Genomic DNA, 11,338 nt, shown 5'->3' with positions numbered 1-11,338 from the left:
ACAATTATATTCTCATATCAATTTGTTTCCCTAAGATATTAATTCTAGGTGATCAATCAAGAATTAATATGAAGAACAACCAAAGATGAATATCATAAAAGATAATGAACCCTAAAAATAACGGATCTAATAAATCATAAAAACCCTGTGAAAAACCCTGAACCTAACAAACAAACTACTCAGACATATTTAATGAAGAACAAAACATCTTTCTGAATAACATGCAATAGATATCAAAAGTAAAATAAGGGAGTTCAGAAATTATTCTCTCTATAGATGAAATCGGATCCGTCTCTCTAAAAACTCTCAATATCTCTCTCTCATAAAGCTGCTTGAATAAAACTTAAGAGTTTCTAAAACCCAAAAACAATATATATATATATGTCCTAAAACACGTCAAGGACTTGTGTTGCAATTGTGGAAGACTTCGGGCAAATTTGTAAAACTTCCAAAACTTGGCTCTCTCGTCTGTTTGGACTGGGTGTCGACCGATGCTAAACGGTGTCGATCGACACCATCACTCTGAATTGATTCCAAGTTGATTTCCTAGGGTTAAATGCTCCAAAACGATCCAAACTGCTTCACTTTGCTCCATTCATGCCAAAATCCTAGAAAACATGTAAAGACTCTAAAACATCCTAGAAAACAAATCAAAAGACTCAAAAAGCACACTTATATCATAGTTAAAAACCATAAAAACCATGATATATCACCGATCAAGAGACCAATATACATGCCTAATTATTTACTTATGGAATTAGCAAGATAGTTTTTTTTTTTTAACGCTTGATATGTTTGTTTTTGTGTTCATAGAAGAACAAGATAAGAGAAAAGACGAGAGATGACACCGAGATTTACAAGTTCCCAAGGTCAATGTGACCAAGGTACATCTTGGTGAGCTAAAACCAGTTCACAAAGTTTATATAAAGCGTTAAATAGAGTACATACATGAAAGCAGATGGAAGAAGAAAACTCCTAAGAGAAACTACAACCAAGATGAAAGGAAGAAGATAAGCTCTCTAAAACCTCTATCTTTCTCTCTTTAGCTTTTCCTGCATGCTAGTCACGCTCCTATCTCTCGTGTTTGAGACAAACTTGATTATTCACTGAGACCCAATTTAGGAACAAAAGTAGGCCCATAGTAGAAGCCCATAGGAGAAGCCTATAAAAGTGAAGTGTTCGTTTCTTTGGTTTCATCGACCCAATGGGATGCGAACCAGCTCGAGAAGTGTGATGTCGTTTCACTGTAAACGAAGTGAGCTTCTCAGATTGAAAGAGCTAAAAAGTTTTAAAAAGTTTCTCATAGTAAAATCAGAAGAATACAGTGTCTTGCTCATGCACTTCTTAGGTAAATTTCACTGGCTTTATGTATACTTACTATTGTTAATCAGAATCTAGTTGTATACTCAAATCGATGTTCATAACAAAACAAATTTTTTTCTGTTTTTTTGCATGCATTCACAAAGCATTCTCTTCTACTAATGTTTTTTGTTTGTTTGTATCTGGTTTTAAATTATATCGTAAATCACAAGGATTCATCGGAAGTTGGATTTATAAGTTGATTATTCAAGCATGGTAATGACATTATATATGGGTTGTGGAATCTTTTTATAGCTTGGAAGGTTTAAGATTTGATGTCATTGACAAACTTTTAATTGTTAAAGAGTTTAAAGTAGTGATCTTACATACAGAGAAAATATGGGAGAGGCAAAGATTGCTTTTAAATGATAACATTTTGGCACATGTACAGAACTGCAACTCTTATCAAGTTTGCTTTAGATGAAGACACAAGGCCTTTAGATTACAAACGTTTCTAACAAGATCCTCCACAATTCTGCAATTGTTGGACATATTTTGTTAAATTCAGGGTGTTCAAAGGCGGACAATGATCCACAAATGCAGGGGATATACAATTATGTTTGGAAGTCTAACAATGGACATGGACTGACCAAGTCAAACACTCTGAACCAAAACATGGCTGTATTGAGACGGAAGAAGCGTAAAGTTTCAACCTTTTTACAATCACCATGGCACAATGTCTACCGGGAAGGTTCTGAATTATGTCACAACATCAGGTCATTTCCTTGGAACATTCTTTTGTAGTAAATCTAATGTCACATTCTAGATTTACTATGTTTGATCGTTTAAACATTTGCTCTCTATAGTATCTTAGAACAAGGATGGGACCTTGTGACAAATGCTCTATGTGAGAAGGTACCATGCATTGCTCTTATTATATCTATCACTTTTTCTTTACTAATTTTCATATCCATCTTCAGATAAAGAGACTTGTTTTATTGTTTTCAGAACTGTATTTTGATTGATGAAAAGTGTGATCCGAATGAGGTGATATCTCCTTCAAAGAGAAGGATTTTTTTATCCACAAATCTCATGCAACAGCTTCTCCAACCCGCACCTGCGTTTGTTTTCTCAGAAACAACGCGGCAGCTTTCAACTACGAGATGGTACTTTACTTTGTGTCAAGAATCACACTCGCTGATTCATGTTCTCTCAAATGCTACTCAGATTTTAAGAAGTGCACAAAGTGAGTTCCATTATAGTTTTAGATTGATCTCAGTTTCTTATGATTTTGCTCACTTCCCTAAAGGAGTTTTTTTGTCTAGTCATCAAACTTCGAAGACAGCTAGTGATAAAGATCGACCATATTCTTCACTTGTCAAAGCTTTCATGGAGAAAATACAAAAGCTTGAAAGTGACTTCCAAAGGTATGGATGGATCAGTCTTTAATTGTCTTTGAGAACAAGATAATAATTCTTGAGTTACATTTTTATTTTTCAAATTGTCCATACAGCTTGGAGAGGACCACATCAATATTAGACATCATCTTAGAGATCCAAGACCTTGAAAGATTCTCTATGATAAACCATCTCGGCAAGTTTCATAACCGCGCAAAGACCATTACAAGACCTATCCCGCAGAGATATGTTCTTGAAAAACAAATGCCAGTGAACCTACCCGAGCCACTAAATTGTCTTCCTCTATGATCATCATATTTTTTTAAGGAAGAAAATGTAGTTTTGATTGCATATCCATCAGAGATTCTTAAGTAGATCAGTAAGATAAGCTTTTACTATATAGTTTTCACTGTATAAATCTCTGTCACTATGTACTATATCTCCTCTAGATTATACTGATGTGATATAAACTTTTTTTTTGTGTGTAATCCGTATACATATATGTAAATATTATTTATTGTAGTTACAAAACATTTGTTTTTATTTTTTTATTTTGGACAATAGCTACTTCAACAATTGGAGAAAAAGAAATAATTTTCCTTTTTACTATTAGTAAATAATTTGTCAATATGAATTAAAAAAGGGAAAATTTCCTTTTTACTATTAGTAAAATAGTAACACTGTAAAAAGTAAAAGCATCAAAATCCTATTAGAAAAAGGAATTAGTTTACTCCATCCGTTAATAAATAGTCTGTTTTTTGGTAACAAATCATTGAATCAACCTTGACAAAAATTCACGAAGAGGAAAGAAACCCTAAAAATATGTTAATGGAGGAAGAGACTTGTTTGGACTGCAAGAGAGCGACCATAATGGTGATCGACCACAGTAGTGGCGACACGATCTGTTCAGAGTGTGGCCTCGTCCTTGAAGCTCACATCATCGACTTCTTTGAGGAATGGAGAACTTTTGCCTCCGACGACAATGGCAGTGATCGAGACCCAAATCGTGTTGGTGCTCCAACCAACCCTCTTTTCAAATCCGGCGATCTCGCCACCGTCATCGAGAAACCTAAAGAAAACGGTTCCTCTTTCGTCTCCAAAGACGACATCTCGACTCTGTACCGGGCACAGAACCAAGTCAAGAATCATGAGGAAGACCTAATCAGGAAAGCCTTTAGCGAAACCCAGAGAATCACGGAGGCGCTAGACCTAGATATCAAAATCAAGTCTAGGGCATGCGAGATTATATCAAGATTCGATGGTCACGCTAACACGAAACTACGCAGAGGAAAGAAGTTGAACGCTCTCTGTGCTGCCTCTGTTTCGACGGCTTGTCGTGAACTGAATCTGTCGAGGACGTTGAAAGAGATATCAATGGTTGCCAATGGTGTTAGCTTGAAGGATATACGAAAACAAGCCTTGGTGATAAAGCATCTTCTTGAGTCAGAACAAGCCTCTGTGTCTGGTGCCAATGCGAGTACAATAAACACGGGAGAACTTGTTCGTCGCTTCTGTTCCAAGCTTGATATAGGTCAAAGAGAGATAAAGGCGATTCGAGAAGCCGTGGAGAAATCTGCGAATTTTGTTATCCGAAGAAACCCTAAGTCTATTCTTGCTGCTGTTATCTTCATCATCTCTCATATATCTCAGACCAACAAGAGACCTATTCGAGGTAACCTTATCATTAATTCTCCTTTCCTTAACTCTATTATAGTTAAAAGCTTATCTGACTCATTATGCTTATAATTGTTTGGTTTTAATTTGCAGAAATTGCGATCGTTTCAGAAGTAGTGGAGAATACAATCAAGAACTCTGTAAAGGATATCTTCCCTTGCGCCTCGAAGATTATACCAAACTGGTATGCTTGTGAAGAAGACGTTATAAAGAAGTTAAGAGATATCATAGCTTCTTGGGATTCTGCAAAACTTTCAGTATAGGGAAGTCACTACCTAAGAAAGAAGCTTTGGGATTTATTTCTGGTGTTAAGTTTACTGTGGTCTCTTTTCTAATGCATTACTTACGTATGTGTGTGTGAATACACGTTTGCTTGTCGAAAAGAAAATATATTCAGACTGCATTTTTGCTAATCATTTAAATGCATTTTGGATATGGACCGATTAGATTATCAAACAAATTAAAAGTAAAAATGTGAAAAACTAGAGTTAGAAGCCGTCGTCCCATATGTCAGTAGATTATTAATTGTTTAACCCAGTGAGATATTTTCATGTCATTTAGGAAATTTTTTAAACCAAAAGGATGTGATTCAAACGTCAATGATCACAAAGTAAGTTAAAACATATTACTGTACAAGTACAATTGTTTACTTTCTTTCGGATAACTATACTTAACCAATTAATATAAGTGGGGTATTTGCTTTCCAAAGATAACTAAGCCAGAAATTTTCAATGTAAGTTAGAAAGCTACTTAAGTGTGCCAAGTTATTGCAGATATATTCGAGCTAGATGAGGTAGAAAAAGTACAGTTGATAGCTTGAACTTTTTTTTTTTCTTTTTTTTTTTGCTTGAACTTTGTTTTGAGAAGGGTAATATTTGTTTTGTTTAGTTAATTAGTTAAATAATTATATGTTTACTCTCTAACCACTATGAGTAAAATGTATGCTTGAACCTTTAAAAAAAAACGTTTGGAGCACATCTTAAGCAATTTGACATGTTTACACATTTACACTAATAAGAATGTACAAGATGTTATGAAGTTATTTATGTAAAAACCAAAGAATCTATCTTAAAAATTTATAAAGGATTTCTTTCAATTTTTCCATATATATCTCATTATTAATTAGGAAGTACATTAGGTACAGTAACCTTTTATTTGTAAGATTTACATAATTAAACATTTAAATCCTTCTCGTTTGAATAAATATCAAAACTTGAAGTTAGTATTTGTAATATATATATATATATTTGTTTTTAATTTATCCATATAAATTATTTGTAAATTGTCACTTGCGCATTAACTATCTTTACTAATAGATAAGACCAAATTTGAAACAATTTTAAAGAAAACAACCAGAAAAACTTGTTGATAGACATATATGAAGATAAAAACTTGAAGAAAAAAATTCATGATTTTGTTGAGAATAACAAGAAACATGTAGGTTTTTAGACAAATGAAATTCGTTATGCAATGCTTAGAATACATTTTCTACCATTTGTATATGTTTAAAAAAAAATAGATGATGCATTCTACAATTTTTACATGTTTTACACACTTTAGAAATGGAAATTATAATGTACTAGTATTACAACCGTACGTACTCGTAGTACGGTAAGAAATTCACTTAATTGTTGTATTAATCTGTATTATTTGTGACTTTTGATCCCAAAAAAAAAAACACTAATCGTCAAACTTACTTTAATATGCTAATTTAATCGTGTCTAATATTCAGTCAGTCTAAAAACCAAAGATAATAGTGAATAGCATAGGGAACACATGTCCAGCCCACCCATAAAGCAGTTAAAGCATTTGGGCCACATCATATAAAAAATTTGCTACAGAACTTCCATCAATGTATCTTAGTTAAAGTTACTTAAGAAATTATTTTTTATAAATTTTGAAAAAAGTTAGATTAAGAACTTTTTAATAAACTGTAAGATTTCATGGGTCCATTGGTAGTTGCTTAACAAAATCTTTTGCAATATTTGTGGCTTTGTTTTTTTGCCAAAATGCCTATGACATTTAGTGTAGAAAGCAAAAATATGAACACTATTAATGTCAAAAACAAGCAAAACAGACATTGATAAAGCAAAGAAATGCAGGAAAATAGCATTAAGAATGAGAAAGGTGTGGAGCTGAAGAATCCATAGACCACATGCTAAGGCTATGCCCCTTTGCGAGAAGAGTTTCCAAACACACTAAGGATGATATTCATAGTCCAAACGTCGAGTTTGCAAGCACTATGCACCATCACATCAAACAAAAAATTTATCCATCTGGTCAAACCTTATGTTCTTTGCAAAGCGTAATTAGTCATATGAAGTTAACTTGCAATAGTGAAAACCACATAAACCACTACTTTTAGAGCAACAACATCTCGTTTGGTTCTGACAAACAACAATTTTGTATCAATGCTATGATTGAGATATTCTAGTTCTTCCCAGGTTAGATTCTAGTTGTGACACCCACGTATCAGAGATTTGCGGAGAGGTTTAAAAGAATTGATTTGGCCACCTATGTCACCAAAATGCATTTATCTTTTCGATCAAAGATCCTGAGAGAACTCCAGAGTGAAGCGTGCTTGAGCTTGAGTAGTCTCAGGATGGGTGATCTTCCGGGAAGTGACTGTCGGAACTGTGAAAGTGAGGACAAAACACAGGGAAAGATCATGTGTTGATTTGTAGGGACGGTAGAGGACGTGAGGCCCATTAAGGAAGGTGGACCCATGGACTAAGGGTGGACATGGGGCCCACTGAGAGGTGGTGATCGTGGCGTTACAAGTGGTATCAGAGCCGAACCCAGACGAGTGTTGAGTCGAGTGGACTCACACTGTCGCGGTGACGGTCTTGGTGCACAACGAGGACGTTGCAATCTGTTAGTGGGAGTGAATTGTGACACCCATGTATCAGGGAATTGCGGAGAGGTTTAAAAGAATTGATTTGGCCACCTATGTCCCCAAAGTGCACTTATCTTATCGGTCAAGGGTCCTGAGAGAATTATAGAGTTAAGTGTGCTTAACCTGGAGTAGTTTGAGGATGGGTGACCTTCCGGGAAGTGACTGTCGGAACTGTGCGAGTGAGGAAAAAACACAGGGAACGATTATTTAATGATTTGTAGGGACAGTAACAAGTCTTTAAAGCCTCCTTGACGTAGCAAACCGACCATCGGGTATATATGGGCTCACGGGCTTTGTGAGAGGACGTGAGGCCCATTAAGAAAGGTGGACTCATGGACTGGAGTGGACATGGGGCCCACTGAGAGGTGGCGGTCGGGGCATTACACTAGTTAAGATGGAACACGACACTTGTCGATTCTATCAACAAAAGGAACCACCTTTTGCAATGAAATTAATCAAGTGAAGACATAACATGGTACCTGAAATGTTCCCCTTCCGGTCAATCTGAAATCACCAGTACAGGATCCTGAGACGATTGGCTCACATTCACGGTGAAAATTGGAAGAAGCGGCGAGGTCAATGTGCGTCTGCAGATCATCGAATTGACGTTTGAAAATGTCCACCGCAGCCGAAAAAGTAGTCAAATCTCCAACAATTCTCCCGTCGTTGCTCAGATTTCTGACACTGATGCAACCGGGTAATCGCCACCGTAGAGGGTTACGCCTCCATTGTCGGTGAAAAATTGGCGACTTGGCGTGGTGGATGAAGAAAGAAAGTTTGCAAAATAAAATTAAAATTAAATCCCTAATTTATTTTCTGGCCAATCAGGCAGTGACACCACCATGGTTCTTAATGATCCTAAAGAAGCTTTGATTTTTTTCATTTGTTGAGAATAACATAAAACAAGTAGGTTTTTAGACCAAGGAAGTTTGTCATGCAAAGTTTATAATATATTTTCTAGCAGTTGTATATGTTTAAAAAGAAAATAGATGATGCATTCTACAATTTTTACATGCTCTACGAACTTTAGAATTAAAAATTAGAATATAGATAGTACTCAATTTAGACTTTGTATTTATCTAATATCACAAGAAAAACATACAAATATTCAAAAATTTGAAAATATCTTCATTGCATTTTTCCTTACATATCAAATAAAGAATGTTAAAGGGAATGAATATAATATCTAACATTCAAATTCTTATACTAAAGGGAATTAAGTTAAGGATATCAATGCTCAAGAAAAATATCTTATTAAATTAGTAGGTAATAGAAATCTTGTCTATGTATGATATGCTATAAGTATTCATATTTATTTAATTTTATTTTACATTAACAGTTAACACACATATTTGTTCTACTCATTATGTTCTTTTCATTTTCAATCCAATATTTTTTGTTGGGGATCTTATGAGAAATTGGAAAAGAGTCATTGGCTCAAACTTACGGAAAAAACATACATTTTCATAATTTTAATTTTCCTTGATTAAAGCACTTTTTTTATTTTCTTCAATATTATATATATATATATATATATATATATAACTAAAGCTATTTCGTTTCGATTTTATTATTTTAAGTTTATTTTATTGGAAACTGATTCTTTGGATTTGAGGCTATCAAAAAAATTTGGTGGTCAATAATTTGAATTACAAGGTTTTAATAAAGGCTGAAATTTAAAATTTCATAATTAGTGGTATAATAGGTTTTGAATTATTATAAAACACATTTCTCCACCTATTTAAAGAAGGTATAGATGGATAAATGAGAAGAAATAGAAAAGATAATTTTTTTCCAATTTTCTCTTCAGTTTTAGAAGTAAAAAAATCTTACTGTTCTAAACGTGCATAAAGAAGGTTTAGATTGATACATCCTAGCCGACTCTCTCTCTCTTACCGTTATTAAGTAGCGAACGTGTGGAACCAAACTCTTTCTCACACTTCAGTGGGCATTATTTAGCTCTGGGGACTAAGGGTATCTCCAACGGTAGATCTAAAGCAGAGTTTCTTACTGTAAAAAGTGTTGAAAAATAAATCAGAAAGAAAATAGATGTGTAGAGTCGTGCATGAACAACAGATAGTTTTATAGAGGTTTACTGTAAAAAGTGTTGAAAAAAAAATTATGCGTTTCTTTTTTTTCTCTCGACTTTCTCTCTTTCTCGCTTCTTTCTCTCGGAAGAACGACAATCAGTGATGGTGAAATCGAAAATAAACGCTGCGATTTCGCTCATTCGTCGTCTGGATCATGAAATTGGAAGAGTAGTGGCTATGAACCTAATCTGGGGTTACCATCTGCTCTCTTCCTCCTCCTCTCCTCTCTCTCTCTCTCTCACGAATTTCTGGTTGGGTATTTTGACAAACCCAAAAATTTCTGGTTGAATTTATGTGAAATAGATGCTCCTCTCGTTGATGGTTTGAAGAAGATTCTGGAGAACTCGCGACAAATAAGAACCCTAAGGAGCCTGTTTTCACCAAATTAGAGTTATCTTCAGTATTGCCTGTAAAAGAACTTCCTCCAATTTTTTGGTATTGTTCTATTCCAATTACTCTCTGCCCAATTTTTCGTTGTTCAAGTAATTTCCTCTTATGTTTTGAATTGTCTTTAATTTTGAATAAAGAGAGCCTTCAAAAACAAAGGATAATATAGATCATGATGGTATTAGTACTGGGAAGAAGCACAAAGGATGTCGATGCAAGCATCCCAAATATCTAAAGTTGTAAGTTTATTTCAAGAATCCAATAAATTGCTATTGTTAAGCTGCTATAGAGATTTTTAATATGTTGTTTAGGCCTGGACATAAAAACCGTATCCGAATACCCAATCCGGAACCCGACTCGAAAAACCAGGTTCGAGTTGGGTACGGGTTTGCCTATAAAACCCTATTGGGTTCTATTTTCTAATACCCGTAGGTTCGGGTTAGGATCGGGTAATACCCGGTATCCGTTTGGGTACCCATTAAATCCGAACATATAAACATATTTATAATATTTATCATTAATATAATGCAATTACCCCAAAATTATGATTATAATTTTGAATATTTCATTTAGTTTTATACCTAAATATCAAAAATAATCAAAATACCTAAAATATTTTGTTATGTAAGTCAAAATTTAACTAAATTCAATTGTGGGTGTTTAAATAACATTGCTCACAACATTATGGGTGTTTAAATCTTGTAACATTGCTTAGTGATGATGGTTTGCTGCTGATGTTTAATTATTTGTTTGCAGATGATGTTTTGTTGGCTTGCTGCAAAGGTGATGATGGTTTGCTGCTTAGTGGTGAACTTGTATTCCAAGTTAAACAAATTTGATTTTTTAAATTAATTTTCTTTGACCACCATTGAAGGAGAAGAAATTTTAGAACATTTTAAAGGTTTCTTTAACTTCTATTTTTCTCAAAATTTATACTAAAAGTAATGAAAAGAGACCATAAGGGTTTCTCACCTTCGGAGATGGTCTAAAACATAATTATCTCTCTGAGAGAGAGATCATCAAATTAAAACGTATTAAGAAACGTATCTCGATGATCCGTATCTCTCTTCTTGAAGATATGAATTTTGGTGATTTAGTTGGTGTTTCTAGATCTTTTACTATGTTTTTCTTCCAAATATCCTTTGAAGATTCACTTATGTTGATTATTGCTACAAGTCTTTTGCTTTCGTTTTATTCTCATATTAAACACTTGTTGCTTAAAAAATCAGGACAAAACTATGACAATCCTCTGTTTTATTGTGGCTCATTTAGTCATATCTATTAATTTTAGAGTGACCACTTCAGGATTGTTGATAAGGTCATTTGCAATACTTGCACTATGAGTCGCAATTCTAGGATGTTCCCATGTCGTGGTTCCAAGTAATTACTACCTCCCATGCTTAGAAAAGTATAACTCTATTTCTAAATGTAATCCGAGATGTTTCAAACCCGGTTCTAGTGTCGTTGTTTCACCATCAATAAAAATATAATAAAGCATGACATTTTAGCAAAAAAATTAAACTGATTAATACTGCAAAAACAACTAGGCTATGTGTGACTAGGACATATAAATTAAAACAAGGTTATCAATTTTA

General features: G+C 34.2%; 1 protein-coding gene and 1 pseudogene across 1 annotated transcript; both read left to right on the top strand.

The window, feature by feature from the left end:
* LOC104780180 lies at positions 1,202-3,190 on the top strand (annotated as a pseudogene).
* On the top strand, positions 3,525-4,661 carry LOC104780179 (plant-specific TFIIB-related protein 2-like). The gene is made up of 2 exons (XM_010504667.1): positions 3,525-4,368; positions 4,464-4,661. Exons 1-2 carry the CDS (start codon positions 3,525-3,527, stop codon positions 4,631-4,633), a joined length of 1,014 nt encoding a protein of 337 aa, XP_010502969.1. The 3' UTR covers positions 4,634-4,661.

Source organism: Camelina sativa, chromosome 4 (assembly GCF_000633955.1).
Source record: "Camelina sativa cultivar DH55 chromosome 4, Cs, whole genome shotgun sequence".
Classification (NCBI taxonomy): Eukaryota; Viridiplantae; Streptophyta; class Magnoliopsida; order Brassicales; family Brassicaceae; genus Camelina; species Camelina sativa.
Note: the sequence above shows the minus strand (reverse complement) of the source record. Positions and strands in the feature narration are given on the sequence as shown.